General features: G+C 37.0%; 2 protein-coding genes across 2 annotated transcripts; both read right to left on the reverse strand.

Moving 5' to 3' along the window:
- Nucleotides 1–899: 899 nt before the first annotated feature.
- LOC126818322 (proteasome subunit beta type-4) lies at nt 900–2,058 on the reverse strand. Its single transcript, XM_050545660.2, has one exon. It carries the CDS (start codon nt 2,028–2,030, stop codon nt 1,233–1,235), a length of 798 nt encoding a protein of 265 aa, XP_050401617.1. The 5' UTR covers nt 2,031–2,058; the 3' UTR covers nt 900–1,232.
- A 3,922-nt stretch (nt 2,059–5,980) lies between these two features.
- Nucleotides 5,981–19,232, reverse strand: LOC126818315 (serine/threonine-protein kinase RIO1). Its single transcript, XM_050545652.2, has 15 exons — nt 19,077–19,232; nt 18,833–18,891; nt 18,161–18,279; nt 17,652–17,742; nt 17,011–17,089; nt 15,704–15,890; nt 14,974–15,035; nt 14,450–14,530; nt 13,505–13,591; nt 12,991–13,128; nt 11,359–11,462; nt 8,500–8,672; nt 7,999–8,127; nt 7,601–7,768; nt 5,981–6,808 (listed from the first exon to the last, which is right to left on the reverse strand). The coding sequence occupies exons 1-15, from the start codon at nt 19,118–19,120 to the stop codon at nt 6,704–6,706; spliced, it is 1,626 nt and encodes a 541-aa protein (XP_050401609.2). The 5' UTR covers nt 19,121–19,232; the 3' UTR covers nt 5,981–6,703.
- Nucleotides 19,233–25,609: the final 6,377 nt, after the last annotated feature.

Consider the following 25,609-nt stretch of genomic DNA (forward strand, 5'->3'; position numbering starts at 1 on the left):
AAATATCTCTATGTCAGGAATTAAAGGCTCTGGTTTCAAAATTTTGTCTACCAGGCAAGTTGATGCATGAGGGTGATGTCCCCACCTCAATCTCTAAATAAATAATACTCGTTAATTAATTGCTCATTTACCTTTTTGCAAAGCATCAAGCATTCTAATTGCTTCTGCTTAATTTGAGTAGAAAATGTTAATTATTGGTATCACTCCCAATTAATTAGAATCAGAGTATTGTTCTCCAAAGCATCGACAAACCAAATTGCTTATATGTCTAATGAACATCTACCTACCAAGTGTGAACATTCTACCTCCTAATTTTAGCAGCAGATTTATTGTACATGTATTCAAAAGAGAGTGACCAATCAAATTGCTTATCTCTGCTTCAACTAAGCAGAAAATGTTCTTCATCGAAATCAGTCTACACTAAGTTTCCTACCCCAATGAGAGTCGGGGGGTTGGATGGCCGAATGGTTAGCACGTGCTTGCTGTATCATACGGCCTGTCATTGAGTCAACTGGCGTGGTTTCGAATCCCCGGTTGTACGTGACAAGGAGTCCAGCCTCATGGGTTTTCTCCGGTTTCCTCCCACTGCTAAAGACCCCTACGCGCCAGCGAATTATTGAAATAAAATTAAACCTTATGTTAGTCCAGAAATGACCTAGTTTGTGTCAAATGGACGTTAAACCCCATTTCTCTCTCTCTCTCTCAATGAGAGTCATCGTGTTTTCCAGAGACTGTCAGAGAGTAATTATCTCACATACAGGCACTGATCATACATGTACATAATAGTAACATTCATGTTTGTTGATGGAGCATACAACATGTAATATTAGACTGGCCAGTTAAATATTTCCATTATAGATTACTTGATGTCCATTTCAAATTCAAATCCAAAACACCTATTTAGTAATGATTGGAATGAAATTTTATTTCAATTTTTTACATTTACAAGAAACAAAATCTTCATCGGATGAACAACTTTTACAAAAAAAAATGATTAATAATTATAACTTGTTAATAATCTATAATCAAATTCAGTTTTAATAAACCCACAAGGCTTTCAGCACTAAAGAATGATACAGAGTAAATTTCTTTTCTAAATAATACGGGCATGGCCACTTTTATAATAAATATTTTTAAATGACTGATGATAAAAAATAACTTGATGATGGAAAATGATGTCTTTTTCCATTCTTGTAATGACTGGGTCAGATTATTTAACATAAAATGTCTATTCATTCATATCCTTGGATGAGATGAGCTATTTCCCAATTAGTTTCTGGAACAACTGGACCATGAATGGCAGCTCCTGTTTTAGTTATAACAGCATATTGATATTTATTAAGTGAACGAGCGTCTCTATAATATAACAACTTCATACATCGTTGAATCAGTGCAATGGCTTCTTGTTCATTCATATTTGTATTTTTCTCCATTTCTTCTCGTAATATTGGTAGTGCAATGTGAGATCCAAATCCTGAAGAAATGGCAGGTGCTTCATACGCCACCCCAATTTTGTCAACGTAGCCTAAGAAGGGTTGTTCGTCTTGGTACCCTGCCACAACATAAACGTTCCACAGTGGATTGAATTTGGATCTTCTGTTGTACAACACCCTCGTCAGCCAAGAAAACATACTTTTAGGAGTGAAGCCAAATCCGTCATTCAGACATTCTTCATCTATGACACGTTGTTCAATAACGGAACTGAGAAATTGAAAATCTGCATAATCCCCTCCGCAACCGATCACTGTGGAATCGTTGATTTTACTCAGGCGAGAAATGTTTCTAAATCTTGCCAGGGATCCGTACGAACCGAGCATGTCGGCAGCGATGACAACACCACCATTGAACTTGAGTCCAAGGACTGACGTTCCAGTTACGATGGGATAAGCCGATCTCTGCGATTCTGAGGTATTTGAGTGTGTTGTTGAACTGTTTGGAAAGCTGTAAATACCTCCTGGTTGAGGTCCATTCTTCCAGAAAGGCGGTGGGTTACTAAAACAAGACATTCCAGCTTCCATGTTTAATGTCATTCTCCCACAATACACCAGCTTTCCACTTCCGTCTTACGTCTGGATTATCCAGTCGTATAAATTTACGTAGACATTCCCCACTGGACAATCGAGACATACCATTTGAACCCGAGTAATTCACATTTTATTGATAATTTCTGAATGAATTACTCGGGCGTTTTATTCCCAGGAACCACAGAACGTATGTTCTGATAAGGTCCATGGTTCTGACTGACCGTAATGACCTAGCCCCTTATGCTATCATTCATAAAATACTAGATCAATCCACAATAGATATCGAAAACAAATTTAGTGTGTGCTAAAGAGACTTGACCCTGCAGGTGAACAACATGAACAACAAAGTTGCGGCCGCCGTTGGGTCCATTTTATCCAAACTTTCATGATATTGTTTGCAATATATCACCCTGCCCTAGGTGGAAACGGACGTTAAACCCCAAGAGCGAACGAAAATATGATCATGATTCATCTTTTCAATTTCAGTGAGAATGATTGTAAAAATTTTCAATGCATGGGAAAACTATACTGACAATTCTTTAATAGTAAGTGCAGGGGGACTGCACCACACATAATTTACACAAAAACAAATGTGAAATATACGGACAAGACATATTACGCCGAAATCACAAACAAACGTACAATTCAAATAAAGTGAATGGATCCGGGGGCTAGCCGTGAGCGTCCACTGCACTTTACAGTCCCGGACCTGTAGGCAAGTGACACAGACTTCACTCAAATTTGAAAACAATCAGGAATAAAACCCAGAGAAACCATTGTGTAATGCCAGCATGGGTCATGATCTGCTATATGTTACAAGAAATATGAATGTAGGCCTAAGCATATTGTAGTAAAATTTAACTATACAAAGTAACCACATATATAGGTGGAATGTATAAAAAAAACCCCAGGTAGTCTAAAATTAAATGCTTTAAGTCAATTAAGAAACGTTTTAGTATTCAATAGAATCGAGGCATATTGAAATAGTAGGGTAAATGTTCCACCCATCACAAAAACAGAGCAAAAACCAAACAGTGCTGAATACAAGGAAGCAACAAGTGCAGTTTTCTCTAATTAGCCAACTTTTGTCTCAACTGCAGCTTATCCGAAAGGATAACTTGGATGTTGAGCAAATTAGATTAGGATCCTTGAAGAAATCTCATCTCCACTGAATTCTGAATATCCCCTTGCTTCCATCCAAATTTGAAAACAATTCTGTTAAAACGTATATTACCCTCTATCGGTTTTCGGCAAAGTCGGGATAACTTACTAGGAACGAAGGACTGGATTGTTGAATATTGATGGTCTCAATGTTTTAAGCCAAATAGGAAAAAGATCCATTACAAACTATTAGACCAGGAGCTCGGGGATCAAAACTAGTGTAGTAATATGGAGGGAAAGAATTTGTGCTTTGAAACATCTATGTAAAATAATATTAGGGTTTTGATTAATTATTCTCCATTGTCAAAATATTAGCTATATGGTATAAGTAAATTCTGAAACGCAAATTAAAATTGGCTATGAATATTGTGACAATAACCAGACATGGGGTTTAAAGACAAGTATGTAGAAATATGATACCTAGAACAATAACGTTATCTTTCAAATTATTGATTCTAACTTCATAACCGAAAATAGAGAAAGTATGCTGGCTGTTTAGATACGTTAACGCAGTTAGAGTTTAGTAAACATGATGGTCATTTGCATTTTTCAAGGATAAATTGTTATTGTTTGAAATACACGTGGTAGGAAAGTTACCATTTCATATTTGGCAAGAGTGACCAATCACATGATTAATTACATAATAATTAGCCAATAGAATAATTAATGGGTGTGAATCTGAGAATATATAATTAATAGAATGTGCGCTCTAGGGTAGACAGCCATGTAGTTCTCGTAGGGAGAAGATGTAGGGATCTCCATCAGCAGACTCACCGAGTCTGTATGAGAGCGGATTAGAAAGAATGACTTTATTATGCTTGTAACTTTGTAACCTATATGTAGCAGTGCTTAATATAAAATGTAGAAACGAAATGTGGTATTGTTGTTACTGTGTGCAACCATAAACTGAATGGCAGAAGAAATACACAATATTTAAAGTGGAGTCCTACAAGAAGAAAATAAGAAACAAATGCGGCCAGAGACAATACTAGACGATCATGGGCGGTTCCAGAATATGTAGTAAGAAACGATGCATGGGTAATACGTCGGATGTGGCGACCGGGTTTAGCGCTGACCACTCTCCACGTTTGACAAACGACCCATGGTGCTACACTAGCTGAAAAGTGTACCAATTTTTACCTATATGGTATCAATGCATGTATATCTGGTATCATTAGAATGTAAAATCTGCCGAGTTTCTGATAGTTGGTGTGGCTGTGGGGGTTGTGATTCTGGGCGTGAATTCTTGGGCTAGGATAGCTCAAAAGTGTACCAAATGAATATCGTACCTCACATCTTCAAGTATTATATAAAAAACACTTTGACATACATTTCTAGTGGTTGGGTACCCCCGACAGAGCTATGTAATTGCCAGACATTTATATTTATAGTGGTGGAGTATCCCTGGCAAGAGTTATCTAATTTCCAGATCATAGCTAGGCTAGATTAGCTGAAATCTGTATCACCTAAAACAGATTTTGGGAAAAAACCCATTTTATATGGCTAAAAATGCGTTTTTGAAAAAAAATTATTCCTGCAACCGCAGTTTATCGCATCTTTCATAGGTACTAGGTATTAGTATTCTAAGCCTACCCATCTGGCATAATTTTTATTTTTTTGGACCACGGGAACAGTGCCCGCTAATCTAGCCTAGATGGAAGCCGTAGCATTTTTGGCGTGTCTGTACGGTACACTGTTAATTTTCATGTGGTACACTTTTGAGCTAATCTAGCCCAAGAATTCACACCCAGAATCATCAGAAACCAGACAGACTTACATTCTAATGATACCATATAGGAGAATTTTTCAGCTAGGTTGACCCTCTGGACTCCCGCTCTATATAGCCCCTTTCACGTTCAAAAGGTTATTTGGAAAAGAGGCATAACTCCAGAAAGGAAAGTCCCTGAACTTTTTTTCTTCGTGTTGTTAATGAGCTTGAACAGTTACCTCTCTACTTGTATATTATCTGGTTCAGTTTTCATTTTTGAAGGATGGAGAAGAACTCTTATGATTGGTGCCTTGGTAAAGTTTAGAGTACCCATGTATTTAACCAATTAAACACCCCACCCCACTGGATTGGATGAATAATTTCAGACTGTTTATATGATTGGAAACACGTTTATCTAAACACTGGGGTAAAAAAGGAATATACGAATGTCCATTTGTTTTGCCCTTTTATTTGCTTGGAAATATTGAGTTTGGATGCATGAGACATGTCCAGTCTAGTTCTATCACATTTTGTTGATTCAAACAAAACTTAGTCATATCTTTAGTGTGTATACTTTCTTTTAGACATTAGTATATTTTCTAGGAATTCGATGAGATGAGACTTCTGACAGCTGCAAAACTATAACCAAATATGTAGTTCTAGACATTGGGCAAAAAAAAAAACCCTCTAATTGATCTATATCACTAGACATAATATCATCTATTCTAAACAATGGTATTTTCTTATATCCTTTATTTACATAATTACAATTTTCAATCAAATATAATTTAAAAACAGATGTGTACATATGGACAGACAATACACATATATTATGATATAAATACCAAGAACCATATTTACAGAACTTGTTACTGAAAAGTTTACAGAATACTTTAATAATGTTCGGAGTACCAAATATATCTTCAGGACAGAAAAATTTAGTACAAAAGCTAAACAACTCCAAATTCTACAATCTGGAGGACAATTGATTCAGTGACAAATGAATCAGTGATAAATACAGTTTTAGTGATATACAAATGTACATGTAGAAATGACTTATTTTATATTACTCAAACCAAGAGATTCATTCTTCTTTTCATCAAAAAGCTGTTTTTTTTGTTTTTTTTCGATTAGCCAACTGCAAACGAAAAGAAAAATGGCTTGACTACTCGAGTAGGTACCTAGTATTTGCAAGCGAGATTGACCTAAGAAATATTGTTAGACTCAGAGGGTAAATGTCCAATAAGTGAAATGGCCAATTTTCGGTGTTAGGATCAGTAACTAAATATGCATTCAGACAGCCAAATTTAGGGGCGAAAATTTTAATTTTTGAGCTGCAACGCAAGATTTTTTCTTCTAATTTTGAAATAAAAAGTTCAGGCTTTAAATATACAATAACAATATTTATACAAAATATGGAAACGTAACAAAACAATTATATATTCTTATAACATTCTCAAAATAGACTTATCTGTTTCAACGGTTTTCTATCAGATGTTTTCAAGAGGGCCATATTCTATCAAATAGGTATGACCCACCAAAACAGAGGTCAGGAAAGCCGAATTAGGACCAAATTGAAAATGTTTATAGCTTAACGCTCGGCCCTGTCTTAATAGTCTCATTCAGCAGTGAAAGTTAAACCAGTCCTGTGACCGACAAAACACTTGGAAATGGATGCCACTGGTATTCATATATCCACAGATCAACAGGGAACACCACATCCCACTCTGTCTATGTTCAATCAACATATTGTCTTTAACAACTAGATATTTCAAGATTTTTGGGAGATCAAAACGAATGTCTCAGCTATTCACTTTTTCCCTTTTCCAAATTTATCTCTGCGTTTCTTAACATGTTTAGGAGTTTTTTCTTTTCTTTTCTCCCGCCTTTCTTCTTTAATTGCCTTCTTCCTTTCCTGCAAAAACAATTTTTAACAGGCATAATAAAATTAAAGGTCAAATCAGCCTTGTAAAAAGCTTCACGTTTTGTTGAGTTGTTTTTTTTTTATCCGTAACAGTGCGATAATGAAGATATTTTGGTTATAAAAACTTCAAACGCTGCGACTATTACTATTTTTATCTATGCACCGTTCTACCACTGATATAACATTACATTATCCAGCCGGCTTAATTAGTGCAATTTTTTTTTTTTATAAGCAATATTTTATTCAGATTTGTATCTGAATAGGGATTGGGGAACAGGCATAGCCTATATTAAACCCTGTTTAATTAGTGCAATTGTAATGATCTCTAAATCTTGTCAGAATTAGTCTGTCCAAGACCAAAGAAATGAATGGAATTTAATGCTATGTCAACACAATACCCTCACTTGGCAGTACATTGGGAGTTCAAGAAAATTATATCAACAGATGTGTGTGTGGATGAGTCTGCTGGACATCCTCACCCCTTGCTTGTACAGAGCATATTTTCCCTCCTACATTCATCCAAATAATGTTGTGTAATGAATGGTAGGAAGCATTGCTGCCGTTTGGGCCTCATTCCATCCTATACATGTATGCATCTGAATGAGCAGAAATATTTTCTCCAAACCGATTTTATAAATTCCTTAGTAATCCCCAGAACACATTCTAAACTGAATGTTGTCTCCCTCATAATGCCTCCCTGCTCAAATCTCTGAACATGCCCCTGATTAACTCAAATTCAGTGGTCAAGTTTTGCAATAGCATATAGCCCCTCTCTTTACTTACCCGTCTGGCATTTGGTGATTCATCCCGTGGACGGAAATGCTGTTTTTTCTTCTTTCCTTCATCATTGTCGTCATCTGAAGACGAATCATCCAAACTGTCAGAATCAGACTGGAGGGTAGAGTCTATCACAGATTCTGATGCTATGGACGTCTGGTCATCACATTGGTTCTAAACGAGACAAATAGTGATGTTAAAGAAAAAACAAAATTTTGATAACTACTGTATATTTCATACTGAATACTGCATGTAATTCAAGTTCTAGCTTCAGTAACATGTCCAAAAACACTCCATTTACGCACTTTATGCTTTTGGAATGTGGTGTCTGTCTGGCGAATCAGTCTATGGTAGTAACACATTAACTGACTGCATAGGGTCATGGTTGACTTTTTAATACTTACATTAATATTTAGTCCTGTTAATTTCTGGTAAAGTATATTATCTCCCTGTCCACCAACAACTTTCTCATAATCCCTCTCAAAATGGAGTACATCTTCTAATGTCCTTGGAATAAAAGACTTTTTAAAAACCTTGAAAAAAAAAAAAAATTTCAAGAATTTATTTATGAAATATTGGGCTTAACAGGGAACTTAGAAGAGAAAAGGTACCGTTGACTACTGCCTCAAGACAACTTTTTTATTTAATGTCTCATAAAATTACATCAAGACTACATAAAAATAATTGCATAGGGACATCGTGAAGTAAACTGTTCTTATAGCAATTGGTAGTCTGAAATTTAAATCTAATAGTGCGCCTAAAATCCATCTACAATTTAAGTTGCTTAGTGACCATTTTCAAAAGATAATTGACATGTTCACTTTTTTTTGAAATTTTTGATATTTATGATCCTTATAAATTTCAAATAAACATCATATAAAAATTAAAGAGAAAAAATAAATCACCTCTTCGTCTATTTTTTCTTGGGCTGTTATGTCATCGATATTACGATTAGATGATGTTGTCATTGCTTTCTCCAAATAATCATCAATATTATCTATAGTTATGGAAACATCTGTTATAAAATCAAACAGTTCTTTAACTGTCATGGTAGAAACACCCAACTTCTTGAAATACTCTGAAATAAAGATAGGATAAAACATTATATACATCAGCTTAAAGACTTGGCACTTATGTCTGCAACCAATTGTCTCTGCTTTCATCAAGATACTGGACAAAATGAATCAGAAATTATTTCTATAAGTTTCTCAGATATATTTTAATCTTTCAGTTGTTTTGTTAATCAGAGTTGGATTGTATAAATCATCATAGAAACTCAATAAGCATAATATCTTATCTCAGGGTTACATCAAATGTCTATATATCTATTCAGTCATTATTCAAATCAATTGCTTTTATCTGTTGATTTTTTGAACATTTAGTTGATTACATTCAATTAATATCAGTATATGGGAGGCAAATAACAAGACCCAAATGCCATTGGTTTTAATTGACAAAGAAAATGATGAGTTACATAATCTTGAAAATCTATTTGGATTGAATTATTTGTGAGCATTAATTTGATCATATTTGGTTGACTCAAGAGAAAACATATATACTATTCAAAAAAAGTAGGGGATATTTGATTTTGGGGGCATAATACTAAAATATGCAAATGACTACGAAAAAAGTCACTATAGAACCTAACAGAAGAAACATTTCCAGTTACATGTGACGCCCAAACGCACCAATAGCTACCGCATGGAATGCAGGTGATGCTTGGGATCATCATGGGGGTCCAACCCAAGATTTGCACGACTCTGACTTTGAATGTTACAGTCATTGTGGCATTGAATTCCAGGGTGGAAACATCAGTTTAATTGTTTTAGTGACCAGAAAACAAATTTTGATATGCGTCGGCTTACCCAAAATGAAAGGTTACGTGCCCTTGGCATGCTACAGATCGGCACAACACAGGCGGTTGTGGCGTGGACAATGAATGTTTCTCAGTCTGTCATAAGCAGGCTATGGTCCAGATACCGTGATACACAATCTGTACAGGACAGACCACGCTCAGGTCGACCAAGGGCAACAACTCAAGCCCAGGATCGATTTATCCGTACCTTGGCCTTGAGAAATCGTGTCATCACAGCAAATCAGATCAGCGATCGTCTTCAAACAGACACTGGTGTGAGAGTGAGTGGCCCGACGTCCTCGCATGATCCCTTGTTTGAGAGATCATCACATTCAGGCAAGACGTCGTTGGTGTAGGGATCGTCAACACTGGGATAATCGACGCTGGAGCAATGTGATGTTTTCAGATGAGTCAAGGTTCACTGTTGATTTTTTGGACAGACGTAGGAGGGTGTGGCGTCGTCGAAACGAGCGCTTCCAAGACGTTAACGTCATCAGACATGATCGATTTGGGGGTGGTTCTGTTATGGTGTGGGGAGACATGTTGTTGCAGGGCGTGTTACAGGCCAGTACTACCGGGACAACATCTTGGCAGTCCATGTTGTGCCGTTCGCACGACGTCATGGCCGCCGTTTCATCTTCCAGGATGACAACGCAAGATGTCACAGGGCCAGGATCGTTACAGGTTACCTCCAACAACAGAACATCACCACATTACCTTGGCCAGCACTGAGTCCCGACCTCTCCCCCATCGAGCATGTCTGGGACATGCTTGGACAGAGGTTACGTAAACGTCAACAACGTCCTGCCAATGTCCAAGAACTTGCTGCTGCGTTGCAACAGGAATGGGACAATCTGGACCAAAATGACCTTAGACGTCTCATTAGGAGTATGCCACGTCGGATCAATGCTTGTTTGGCAAACAGAGGAGGATTTACCCGTTACTGACTTGGTTGTGATGCTGTGATAACTTTGCTGTTTGACCCCGGGTATCATTTTACCCTTATAATGGTCAGTCTGTGCCTTACTTAGTCTAACGATCATTTGGAATAAATCGATGAATGAACTTCATTTCATTTTGTCATTTGTTTCTTCGTCAGTTTCATTAGGTGACTTTAATAACACTTAAAAATCAAATATCCCCTACTTTTTTTGAATAGTATATATCCAGACAAACTTGGTAAAATTTATTATACTACTATGCCTAGCTCTTATGGATTATTTATGCTTCAAATCTTTTTTTACAAATACAAATCTAGGTCTTACAGTGCTAGACTTTGGTCCTCTTTTTATAAAAATTCAACAAATAATATGTAGGTTTTTAACATCCAAGTCTCGTCTGAGTAAGCTGTACTATTACGTAATATGTAATTCCAATATTTTTCTTTTACAACTAACGGACATCTAGGTGACCTAGACTATCCTGAGATGAAAACTACATGTGTTCAGTATTAAAATACTGTTGCCTATAAAATTTTAATACAAATCGCTTATCAAATATGCAGTACAAATTAACCAAACAATTATGGCCAATTTTAAAGTCAAATATTAATAGAATACTTTTTGTCCGTAACAATGCGATAATGAAGATATTTTGGTTATAAAAACTTCAAACGCTGCGACTATTACTATTTTTATCTATGCACCGTTCTACCACTGATATAACATTACATTATCCAGCCGGCTTAATTAGTGCAATCTTAGCAAACGAAAATATGGCCAAATGTCACTATCTTGTCACAACTTTGAAGAGTCTTGGCCTAACGAGGGCTCTTGTTGATCAACTTGTATTAAAGTGATCAGATAATTACATATAAAGAGATGAAAATAAACTTCTAAATAAGAAATATGACATGTACTTGTTTAACTTCCGTACAAGTTGTGAAATAAAACACTGTAAAGATACCTACCAGTGATATTTGTACAATCTTTACGTAGAAATTCTAGAGCATGTGGATGATCATGTTCTACCGATTGTGATACATCTATTACATAAACTGTACCTTGATGATATCTACAAAACAAAGTCATACTATAATGAAATTAAGTGGGGCTTCACATCCTAAAGTTCTGCACCAGCTGTGCTATGAGGGAAATTTTACTGGACAATGACACTATGGCCTACTCTTTTATTGAATTCCAATTGTCAACGGTTCTTTTACATGCACGCCAATGTGTACACAGGACCTCAAGTTTTCGTTCCATCTGAAAGACCATCATACTCTAAAATATGGTGAATTATTTCATTTTAATGATTAGGAATGCCAGACCAGGATCACTCATGACTACAATATGTTACAGGAAGAAAATCTGCAATGCCGCGAGACAAGTAGGACCCCAAGGTTATCAAAGACTTGTAACATGCAGAATCCAATTTTCTTCATATTCCATCTTGATTAAAATATCAAGCACTCAGAAATAAGCTCAGGTTTTTATCCTCAACAATGTTTAGGAGTTGGATCTCAATTTTCATCACAGTGCATTCAGTTGAATTTACTCATGATACAACACATTTAGGTATCTAAACATAACACTGAATGTACCACCACCAGCATCTTTGCAAATACAGAGAGCAAAGACGTCACAAAAATTTGGAATGTGCACAGATTTTATAACAGAGCAAGAAATCTTCATCAATTGGACATAGGCCAATTTCAGTAAAATTTGTGAAATAACGATTATCAAATTATGACTACCCAAATATACCCAGCACTTTGACCTTTATAGTGTGTAGAGTGTAGATGGTTTTAGTGATCAAAACTAACGTTGCCTAGAATAGTTTTGCAGCTCGCAATTTCGACAGGGGAAACAACTCTTGTAATGTTGATGTATCCCTCTTAATTAATATAAGGCACCTTATTTATGACTAGTTCAACAATTTCAGATAATTAATAAAATAAATCTCCAAATCTCTGCTGAGTGTTTTAACAAGAATTGTGACTAGTCAAGAGGAACAACAATATACTCCCACATAAATAATGTGTATTTTTTAAGGCTTGTGTTACAGTCTTTTTGTTAAACAAATTTGTCCTTTTAACTAAAATCCACATCTAGTGATGACAGAAGTAAATGCTAACAAATGAACGGAAAATTATCTCTAAATCATAACTGAAACATTTCAAAGCATTTCCTGTCAAATTCTCTCGTATGGATTCAATTTCTGTCAAGTCGAATCTAGATTTCATTTTGGAAAATTATGGAAATAAAATTAAACGTTTACCACCCCCCGCTTCTTTCTAGATCAAACCTTCGTTCTAGAAGTTATAGATATTAAGCTAGCTGAAGACAAATTGTGCTAAGGACGGATTAATGACCACAGCTGTTTTAACCCTATCAATTCAAGCCACTTGAACAAATGAAAATAATTAAGCACTCAGAAATAAGCTCAAGGTTTTATCCTCAACAGTGTTTAGGAGTTGGATCTCAATTTTCATCATAGTGCCTCCATTTGTAAATAGATTCCACAATCTTGCCAACAAATGACTGTTCAAGAAAAATAAACTTATTTAGAAATATCTTAGAATGTTCAAACTTATACTTACAATAAATTAAATTCACTGAGATCTGCATGTATTAGTCGACAATCATGATAAAGAGTTCTCATCATATGTAGAATATTAAGATACAATTCTCTAGCTTTAGATTCACTGATCTCGGCATCTTTTAACAGTGGTGCTGGCCTAAGGAGAATAAAACATTTACTTAAAATATCTTTCAAAACAGAAATTAATCAATTCCAGATTCTATGCATAGATAATGGTGTTCAGAGACCATCACATGATTTGAACACTTGCATCCGAACGAATAACCTATGGACAGATCTTGATCAACCTCCCAGTTCCATGGGTTGTTTAAATGCAAGTTTTGAAATTTTGAAACAGTCCCTTACCATGAGAAAGAAACTGAAGTTAAGAATAATTTGTAGATATTGATATGGTGTACTGTACAGCTTTGACAAGAAAATTTAGAGGAACCACCTGATGCAGGGGACGATAACACATATGAAAATTATTAATTGTGACTGCAATATAAAGAAAAGTTATCTTTTTCACGTACCAGCCATCTTGACCAATAAACTCCATGACTAGAACATGACTACGTAATAAAATAGGTTCTGGACATAAAATACCTGATTGATGTATTCTACAAAAGATAAAATTATTCAAATTAGTAATTGTTCATAAAAATAAAACATTCATTTACTTAAAAATTGAAAGCCGCAACAAGCAGTAATTCTTTTTTCCAAACCCTAGATCGCTTATTTGCTACTTTTCCAAATTCTGTGACAAATTTAATCTTTCATCATATCTTAAGTAAGCTTGTATTGAAAACATTTATTTTACATAGATTATCTGTAGGGCACACATACTATCATGACAGCCCAACTCTGGACAGCAGACCCTGTGGTGCCCTATAGTCTATTTAATCTAGCATGTCTTTTAATAGAGGTGAAGGTCATAAAACAATCACCTTGTTATACAGACTGTTTTACAACAGTCACTGACATGCACCAACTATGTTTCTTATTAACTAGACTTTTACGATAGCATTGTTTGAGAATACACCGCCAACTGGTTCCTAACAGAATTATAGAAATGAAATGGGGTCTAATGTCCTACTCCGAGCTGGGCTAATGAAGACGGGCATATAGTGTGCTATGAGGGAAATTTTGCCGGACAGCGGCACTACGGCCTGCTCTAATATCGAATTCCAACTCTCAAGGGATCTTTTACGTGCATGCCAATGTGTACACGGGACCTTATCCACTTAGCCACCATGACCTCTTACACAGAACTATAGTGAAGAACTACAGTATATCATATACAACTTTCTTCTTATAATCCAGATGTCGGATCCCAACAATACCATTCTAATGAAAACCTCCCTTCTTTACCACAATAAGTATTTCAGTTTAAGTCTATTAAGCCAATGTTTTCTTGAAAGCAGACAAGGTGGTGAACTTGTATTAACCAATGAAAAACTACATAAAACTTTTCACACCTGATTAAATTCCTCATTTCTTTCTCAGCCCAGGTACGTACCATTTTACGTGGATTGTGTTTACAGTAACCATGACGAAATCTGTAAAATAATTCATGTATAAAATTACCATTCTGTAAAAACCAATATGCCGGTGTAGCAACTCTATATGCTAAAGTTCTAGCTTGTAATAATTCAGACTGATATAATCAACCCTTGGAAACCGATATCATTCTAAACATAACTTTGACAAATAATTTGAATAAAAGATATAACATTTGAATAAATGCATATTATCTAGATCTGATAGAAAATAATTCATTTAAATATGATTACATCTGAAATCTAATTATAATCTAATTAATCACTTTATCAAACCCATTCTCATGATGAAAAAAATACTAACATTTGTTTCCAGATCCTGGGAAAACCCATGATATCTATCCTCCATACTTAAGAGGGATTAAATTTCCAATCTATAGCACGCACAGTACTTTTTACGCAAGTTTTTACAACCCTAGAGAAACAGGAATTTATAAACATACCTGAATTCACCAGATACATAACGATCTCTATCTTTAAAATGTAGAATGGACGTTTTATATACCTGTAAAAATATAATATTTTATTATTAATTACCATCACAATAGCTATCATTTAACACAGGTAACATGACAATGTCAACATTTATATCAAAATCAATAAGAGGGTTTCAACTGGGATTTATCGACTGATAAATTTCTAATTTCATGGTCTTTAGGGTAAATATTTCATTTATCGCCATGTCAATCCATATATTTTCATGGTCTTTAGGGTAAATATTTCATTTATCGCCATGTCAATCCATATATTTTGTTTAAAGAATGGAATGAAATGTCACATCCACGCAGAGAGAGATAGAGAAATGGGGCAGTTCAAGGTCCACTCGACATCAACTAGGCCATTTCAGGACTAACATATGGTTCAATTTAAGCCCAATAATTGCTTGCTCATTGGGATTTTTTAAGCAGTGGGAGGAAACCGAACAGGTGACACTTTTTCTTGTCACATACAAGCTGGGAATCGAAAGCATGCCACTTGATTCAATGACTGACCTAATGATCTGAAACGCAAATTGTAGACCATTCAGCCACCAACCCCACATATTTATAGCTTCTTATGACTTGTTTCAAACAACTAAACTGGCCCATAAGTTTATCTGGCCATCCAAATGATCTCAAATCCTGCCTTAATAATCAGCAACCAGTCATGGGAAAGTAACAAATTTAAATTTACCTTGACAGCTCGGTCAACTTCTGTTTTACTGGTAGCATGATAAACATTGGCTTCTTTCCCAGTACTGATACATCCATTTATTTCAGAAATTACACCTTTACTCAATAACTTAAATAAAATCATACGAGTTTTAGGATCCATCACTTGTTCAGCAGTAGCTCGATCAGCCTTGTCTTTACCACGAAATCTACAATACATAATATAATATATCACTGTATAAGGACCCTGGGACATACAATGTTTTCCTTAAAGATACATTACAGGAGATTTTAATAGATAGTTGGCCATTCTTGCTATAACAGTTCAAAAATAGATGATGGAAGAAGAATATATTGAAAATTTCAGTCAAATTACTTTATTCTGAACAAAGTTATCACCATTGTAATTTTTGACTAGAAATAGGAGTCAACTCTCTCTTCACCGTCTCCGAGAATGGCTGATCGTTTGATTGACAGGCTTTAACTCCACCTATATAATCTCAATTATCAATTAACGTTTTCAATGGCTGTGGTACCGTTTGAGACGGGGTTGCAAATTCAATTCGTATCACATTTATTTTTAAAACAAATTAAAAATAAGACTTTTAATATTTAGATAAGAAGCTAAAGTTTGAAAGGAATGGACCAAATCAATGAGGCATAATTATAGCCGACTTCTTGTTAGCCTGCGTGTACTCTTGTACTGTAACTGGTAGGCCTACGTAACTCCCAAAGCAGAGAAATTAGAAACAGTGTTCCAATGGGGCTGCAATTCAAATGGGGTGATGTTAGCTGCGATGTTTATCAATTTCCATAATTTTTCTGTAAACGCAAGTGACAAAAGAGCGTATCCAAACTCATTTTAACCACAACTAAACATAATATCAAGGCCGTATATATCGAACTTTCAATCAAATAGACTGACATGCGGTCCTCGCTCATCAGCCGCATCGCTTCGTACATTATCATTTAGCCTCGATCTAAAATTACGGGGAGTATGACGGCAATGTAATGGTTAATCTCCGGTTACGACGCCATTTAAAAATCAATGAAATCCTTTTTAAATCCAAGCCATCCGTGGATCTACAGAGTTGATTTTGTGCTTGTTGTGTAAATAAAGATCTAATTTATAATTTCTATGACATCTGAAGCCTAAATAAAGACTTACAATAATCAGATTTAGCTCTTGCATAATGTATGTTTAAGAAAATTTGACAAACATAGACCTTTAAATTTATATGAAATGAAATTAATCTTAGCTGTTGTATGTCTTAAGTGTACTTAATCTGCATCAAACTTCTGACTTTATTTTTGTAATAAAGTACCCACCTGTCAGATTCCATCTTCCTGCCAGAAACAGCCAGAGAATTAGCAGCAGATGTTGACATTTTAGGTCCATTGTATTTATCTAAATTTAAAAGTTACATTCTATCAAAATTCTGTAAACTTAACTGCAATCTTACGAAATACTATTTATTTTAATGGCAGTGGGAGGAAACCGGAGGACCCGGATAAAACCCAATAGGTTGGACAGGCGACCCTACTCCTTGTCACGTACAACCGGGGATTCGAAAACACGCCAGTTGACTCAATGACAGGCCGTATGATACAGCACGCACGTGCTAACCATTCGACCATCCAATCCCCCCACAGCTAGAAAGAGTAAAAGTGAACAAAAAAATATCCTGTTTTAATCAGATTGTTAATAACAGTGCGATAATGAAGATATTTTGGTTATAAAAACTTCAAACGCTGCGACTATTACTATTTTTATCTATGCACCGTTCTACCACTGATATAACATTACATTATCCAGCCGGCTTAATTAGTGCAATAGGCCTATTTGATTACAAGCATAATTTCATTCAAGAACTCTCCCACAAAACACTGATCCCTATTGATATTCAGAACAATCGACTTTTGTGGCCATACAATTATAGTGTGCATAAAGGAATACAATGTGTGCTTACCAACATTTATTTTATGGACAAATTTACTGAGCGCCTTTTCTGGTGGTTGATAACTGCTCTTCTGTTTTGTCTGGTGATTTGGTCGGTTATTCTAAAATCATATAATATTAATGTTTATCTTATGTTGGGTTCAAACTGCAAACAGATTAATTGAAAATTTCACAATGGCCGTTTTTGTTTCAGTTTAAAACTACCTTGTGCACAGATTTTTTTAAAATTATTGTACATGAATGGCCCACGCAATCATCTCCAGTCTAAATTAATCTTATTGTGTCATTTACCGTAATGCTAAAAGCACCAAAATTTAATTACAGATAGGTGCTTGTCATGCTGGCGGATATGCCCAACAGCGGCAATGTAATATGCTAGCTCCAATATTGTCATCAGGTCCAGCAGAGTCTTTAAAAACAAATTATGACCAACACATTCCATGGGGTACTTCCTTATATTTCAATGAGTAATCCCATAGTTCTAAAAACTTCTATAAAGGAATGCCATATTAGAATTACCTGATTAGAACTGAGATTACATGTTTTATGTTTTCGCGTGAAGTCATAGGACTCATTTGACCAATCAGCTTCCCATTCATCACTACTGCTATCATAATCATCATCTTGATATTCAACCTCTAAAAACAAAACAAAAACTCTTGAAAGTGTTTCATAGCCTTTAACTTATCAAATGAAATGGGTTTAACGTCCTACTGTTCTGCTCCACTGGGCTAATGAAGACGGGCATACGCCATACAGTGTGCTATGAGCGAATTTTTGTCCGGGCAACGTGCATTCCAATATATACACGGGACCTCGGTTTTTCGTCCCGTTACAAATATATCACACAAATGTTCAACAGTCTTTTAATTATTCATCCGAGTACGAAATGTCGCCAAACTAAGTCAGAAAAGTCGTCAAGTAAAGTCTGAACCGTTGTCAAGCTGAGTCCGAAATGACCCGGGACCAAAATGATGTGCTACCATTTTCATTTGTCGGACATAACTGATTTGATATTAGAGTTAAAATGGAAACAATTGAATGTAAATCAGTTTATATAAATTCATATTACATTATTATAGGTGTTGCGACCCATTTGTGTCAATTTCTAGGTCCCAAATATTAGCGATTTAGCTCCTTTAAAACTTTGACACTAGACCCCTAATAATAGTAATACCGCATTATATTTACCATTTCTGTCTGTCGTATTCTTCAAATTCTGCTCCACATTGGTTGTTCCATTTTGTAGGCTGGAAAATAAATATTGATGATTATTCGAAAACAGTACATTTGTTCTTAATCACAAACCTGTCCATAAATAAAAGTTTATTTTCCAAACATCCAGAACACGTGGTCTCGACTCTGGTACATTGCGCTCTGGCCCTATACATGTACCAAGAAAATGGAGTAACAATTTTAGAAAATTGGCCATTACCTAGCTGGATCAGCGTCGTCAAATTGGCCATCAACAAACTCCATAGTTGTCCTTGTATTTACGGAACAATCAACCACCCAAAAAAGATGAAAAATTCCCTTTTACACGACCAGCATTGCTCAACCACGAGGCCATCTTCAGCTATCGGAAGTGAGATCATATTAGCGCATGCCCAACGGCAACGGCCAACAAAAGTCGGCAAACCTCGGCAGATTCCGGTACCCTACGACAAAATAAAAATCTGCCGAGGTTTACCGAATGCGGCCAACAAAAAAAACGCTATTTAATCTTGATCACTCCAATCCATATTATTGTTTTAGACTGTCTAATCATAGATCGGTTCTATGGTCTAATACTGTCTCTGCTAGTAGTTTAGAGCACAGGCGGGAAATCAGACTTTTCGGGCAAACGCGTAAACTGAAAAGAAAAAATAATATCACCTAGTTGGCAAAACAATGTGCCCGAAATCTAATAGAATAGCCCATACTAATTTTACTTTTTTTTTCTAATGAATACCGCGAATGTGTAGCCTACCGAATCATACTATGGATTAAAGCATATGATTTTTTTCTAGAACCACTAATGCTTTGTGCGACATTATTCGTTCATCAATTATTAGTTGTGAATGCAGCTTCAACAGTCTGATTGGAATTCACGTCGGCACAGGGTGGGATTTCGGTTGAAAAACCATCAGGAGCTAGAATAGTACAAAAACGTTCGGGGAAGGAAGAGGCCCCCCATATAGGCCTACCCCACGACAAATAAATTCCTCGTTCACGTCTCCGTGGATTGTAAACTAGCCTATTTATTAATTGGCTGATTGGAATTTAGTTCAGCCAGCAAAGTTAGGCTATAATACATCACTTTGCAGTTGCTGTATTCACGGGTTGGAATTTTAGAAAAACGCGTTTTTTTTGTGGCCGTTAAATTTTGTTGTGTGTGTGTGTGTGTGTGTGTAGGGGGGTCGGGCACTCACTACACGGTCGTCTGTAAACAGGAATTATTTCGAGGATGTCCGGCCTGCCCCCTGACCCTAACACGCCTATGCAGTGACGCACCAACCCACCGCTTTGCATACTGTAACTGCTTTGTTCAGCTTATATATTAATTCAACTTATATATGTAAAATTTTTATGTTTATTTCCCCTCCAACTCTCCATTTGATCGAAAACCCCTATAATATATCTTGGAATATAAACTGGTTTACACAGGTTTAAGGGAAGCGAGGCCAGTGATTTGCTATCTCAGCCTCCAAGGAGGCTAGTCCATAAATATTCAAAGGGTCCCACTTTGATTATTTCTAGTATGCGCTTTATATATATATAGATAATGTGTTGCCCCTGGGCATATGCCCCCCCCCCCCTCAGTCCCCCCACCCCACCTTATGTGAGGTCCATGCTCGGGTTTCCTACCATTCAGTTCTATGGAATAGTCTTTAATTGAAAGATGCATATTTCTTGCAGCCCCATATATAAAATGTTTATACAACATCATCTTTATCCTTATTCTGTTGTGGCTGATTGGTATCATGTCGTGATGTCGTGGTGTAGCCCTTCATAAGGCGACAACCCGACAACACGACATTTTAACCCGACACTACAACCCGGCATTTTAACCCGACAATACGACATTTTCACCCGACACCACGACATTAAAACTGTCGTAATGTCGCGTAAAAATGTCATATTGTCGGGTTAAAATGTCGTGATGTCGGATTGTCGTGATGTCTGGTTGTCGGGTTATCGGCCATATTCCTCTAAATACTATGATTATGTTCCCGGGATTTTGCAGCGCGGTTTCTCTATGTCGGTAGTGCAGGACAAAGGGCCTGGCAAAGAACAGTGTCTAGCATTGTCGATAGGACAAAAAAAAAAACCTCTTGTGTATACATTGGCGTGTTCATAAAAGAATCCTTCACAGTTGAAATTCGATGAAGAAATGCCACGGTCCATTGGAATTTTCCATCATATCACTCTGCATAGCGTATGCCTATCTTCGGAAAAGTAGGAAAATGAAATGAAATGAAATGAAATGGGGTTTAACGTCCAACTGTTCTGCTCCGAGAGCCACAGCGGCAAAGTGAGTAAGACGCTGGCTCGCTAGCCTGGACGTTGCTGGTTCGCGCCCGGTGTTGGCCGAGAAAGTTCATCAATATTTTCCGGCGTGGTTTCCCTTGTCAGGGGTGCAGGAAGGAGGGCCTGGCAAGGACAGTTATCTAGTCGTTCGGATGGGACGAAAAACCGACGTCCCGTGTTAACATTGGCCTGCACGTAAAAGAACCCTTGGCAATTGGAATATAAGAGTAGGTCGTAGCGCCGCTGTCCGGGCAAAATGTCCCTCATAACACATGAATGGTGTAAGCCCAGTTCGGAGCATAAGAGTAGGACGTTAAAACCCATTTCATTTCATTTCGTTATAAAATAGGCACCCAGTACCTATAAATGATGTAATGTCAGTAAGATGTTAAACTTCATTTCGTTCTGCCCCGGCTGGGCTAATGAAGGTGGACATACCCTATACAGTGTACTATGAGGGAAATTTTACCCGGATAGCGGCGCTACGGCCTACTCTTATATTGAATTCCAACTGTCAGAGGGTCTTTTACGTGCACGGCAATATGTAAATGGGGCCTAGGTTTTTCGACTATACGTTATCCCTTGCCCCCCCCCCCGCCTGCACCACTGTCAAAGAGAAATCACTCCGGAAATGGGGTTTAATGTCTGGTAGTCACGGTGACTCAGTGAGTAAGACGTTGGCTCGCTAATGTTGAGATCTCGTGTTCAATCGCTGCGTTGGCGTGATTCCTCTTTACAGTGGTACAGGACGGAAGGTCTGGCAGGGGATAACGTATAGTCTTTTGGATGGGACGAAAAATCGAGGTTCCGTGTACATATTAGCGAGCACGTAAAAGACCCCCTGACAGTTTGAATTCAATATAAGAATAGGCCGTAGCATCCGGGCAAAGTTTCCCTCACTATACTGTATAGCGTATGCCCGTCTTCATTAGCCCAGAATAGTAAGACGTTAAACTCAATTTCATATCTTTCAATTTTCCTACTTTTCTGCACCAATTGGGCTATTGAAGATAGGCAGCATACGCTATGCAAAGTGCTATGACGGAAATTTTCAATGGACCGTGGCATTTCTTCATCGAAATTCAACTGTGAAGGATTCTTTTATGTGCACGCCAATGTGTACACAGGAGCTTGTTTTTTGTCCCTTCTACACAACTAGACAATGTACTTGGCAAGAACCTTTGTCCTGCACTACCGACAGGAAGAAACCACACTGCAAAATCCTGGGGAACTGTCCTGACCAACACCAGGATCAGTGTATATAATCATAGTATTGAGAGGGATATGGCCGATAACCGGTTTTGTTTCAGGAACTACTGTCTGGTTTATATATCTGTTTTTGCTATGCCTTCTGAGATAAGCGCGAAAGCTCCGAATTTTGTGACTGAGTTAAAATCTTGGTTTTTTTTTATGTGACGAATATGTCAACCACGTAGCATTGCTTCTGATTTGGTGTAATGTATCAATGATTTACTGACCCCTTTGTGTATACTAACCCAACCTCTCACTCACTCAGCGGGCTGCTCAGTGATAGGCGTATGTGTACATTATCTGAAAACGAGTCTTGCGGGTGTTTGTGTTTGTATACCCGTGGATTTGATGTTTGTTTTTAACTTGATGTGATTGTTCAGTTATCTACAAGTAACGTGTCGCCATTTTTGTAAACCAAGACCAACCTTTATACAATACAGGTGATGTGAGTGATAGATAAATGTTGGTATCTGTGGAAGTTCATGAACTCTCGCCATTTTGTACATTTCAGATGGGATAAGTCTGAATAAGCATGGAGTCACTTATCAGAACTGCATACCGCTGCTGGAAGACTTTGGCTTTCATTTTTCGTATGACCTTCTTTACTATCTACATGGCACTGACATGGGTTATTCCTCCTTTGGGGAGAGTACTAGATCATCATATGGATGGACTTTTGGAAGGGAGTCGAGTCAAAAAGGGAGATTATGAAAGTTCAATGTTTTCTTGGGGAATGCTGACGCTTGTGTTCCGTTCTAATTATCTAGACACCTTCAAACCGACCGAACTTCACGGAAAGGCAAAGGACACGACAGTATATTCAACAGATGGACAGCACAAACACTTTCTGTTAGATTACATGAAGAAGGGGCGACCTCTGGTGTTGAACTTTGGTAGTTGTACCTGACCCCCATTTATGGTAGAGTTACGGAATTTTAACAAATTAGTACGTAACTTTTCCAAAGAAGCAGACTTTTTAACGATTTATATCGAAGAAGCCCACCCCAATGACGAATGGCGATTTGATAACAACTATGACATATACCAACACGTGACGTTGGAAGACCGAGTCAAGGCTGCAAGATACTTATTGGAAGCTGGTGTGGAATCTCCCGTTGTTTTGGACAACGTTAATAACGAGGCAAGTGTAGTGTATAGTGGCTTACCAGAACGACTGTATATTATTTTGGATGGTGTTATTGTTTATGAAGGAGCCCTGGGTCCTTCTGGATACCATGTCAAAGATGTAGAAGACTGGTTGACGAAATACAAGGGAGAAGAAAGTAATGGCCGTGCATAGTTACTGTTACTAGGGGCTACGGATGTTTATTAATAGTTTAAAAAACTTATTATAGAATAACTGATATTATCTATGCATTATAATTTTTGTGTATGTTAAAATCTTGGGTTTTTTTTATGTGACGAATATGTCAACCACGTAGCATTGCTTCTGATTTGGTGTAATGTATCAAAGATTTACTGACCCCTTTGTGTATACTAACCCAACCTCTCACTCACTCAGCGGGCTGCTCAGTGATAGGCGTATGTGTACATTATCTGAAAACAGTCTTGCGGGTGTTTGTGTTTGTATACCCGTGGATTTGATGTTTGTTTTTAACTTGATGTGATTGTTCAGTTATCTACAAGTAACGTGTCGCCATTTTTGTAAACCAAGACCAACCTTTATACAATACAGGTGATGTGAGTGATAGATAAATGTTGGTATCTGTGGAAGTTCATGAACTCTCGCCATTTTGTACATTTCAGATGGGATAAGTCTGAATAAGCATGGAGTCACTTATCAGAACTGCATACCGCTGCTGGAAGACTTTGGCTTTCATTTTTCGTATGACCTTCTTTACTATCTACATGGCACTGACATGGGTTATTCCTCCTTTGGGGAGAGTACTAGATCATCATATGGATGGACTTTTGGAAGGGAGTCGAGTCAAAAAGGGAGATTATGAAAGTTCAATGTTTTCTTGGGGAATGCTGACGCTTGTGTTCCGTTCTAATTATCTAGACACCTTCAAACCGACCGAACTTCACGGAAAGGCAAAGGACACGACAGTATATTCAACAGATGGACAGCAGAAACACTTTCTGTTAGATTACATGAAGAAGGGGCGACCTCTGGTGTTGAACTTTGGTAGTTGTACCTGACCCCCATTTATGGTAGAGTTACGGAATTTTAACAAATTAGTACGTAACTTTTCCAAAGAAGCAGACTTTTTAACGATTTATATCGAAGAAGCCCACCCCAATGACGAATGGCGATTTGATAACAACTATGACATATACCAACACGTGACGTTGGAAGACCGAGTCAAGGCTGCAAGATACTTATTGGAGGCTGGTGTGGAATCTCCCGTTGTTTTGGACAACGTTAATAACGAGGCAAGTGTAGTGTATAGTGGCTTACCAGAACGACTGTATATTATTTTGGATGGCGTTATTGTTTATGAAGGAGCCCTGGGTCCCTCTGGATACCATGTCAAAGATGTAGAAGACTGGTTGACGAAATACAAGGGAGAAGAAAGTAATGGCCGTGCATAGTTACTGTTACTAGGGGCTACGGATGTTTATTAATAGTTTAAAAAACTTATTATAGAATAACTGATATTATCTATGCATTATAATTTTTGTGTATGTATTATAGCTTTTGTAGTTTAAGCCTAATGTTGCTTTACAATTTGCTTTTCACGACGATCACTTTTAAATGTACAAATTGATAAATGCGAATTGTATAACTTTTATATAGAAGATATATTTATGAAGATATTTTAGTAAAAGCACGAAACTAATTTATCTGATGACGTTATATCTATATGTAAATGTTATATTTAACTGTTTAAGTAAAATCAAGTAAGTCCTGACTAAGCAAAACAAAAAACGAAATAAAACAAGTTCAACCTTGAAACATTTTAGCTGGAAAGCGCAAGATTGACTTTTTCTATCGAGGAATCTGAACAGTCCCCAACTGGGTCAGTAGCCAATCGAATTTTCGTGACGTTTCGAAGGGCGATGTCGTGTCCATAAGTAAAGCTGCCGTCAGCTATCGCACAGCTCAACATTGTGAAAGCCGACGTACGAAGTGGCTGAAACAGATCACCATAGTTTTGTTTCGTGCTCGTGCGTAATTTGAGGGGTTAATAAATGGAACGCTCTGGAGTATTTGGCACACTTCAATGTGAATGAAATTTGAAA

The sequence above is a fragment of the Patella vulgata genome, chromosome 4 (assembly GCF_932274485.2).
Source record: "Patella vulgata chromosome 4, xgPatVulg1.2, whole genome shotgun sequence".
In the NCBI taxonomy this organism is placed as follows: Eukaryota; Metazoa; Mollusca; class Gastropoda; family Patellidae; genus Patella; species Patella vulgata.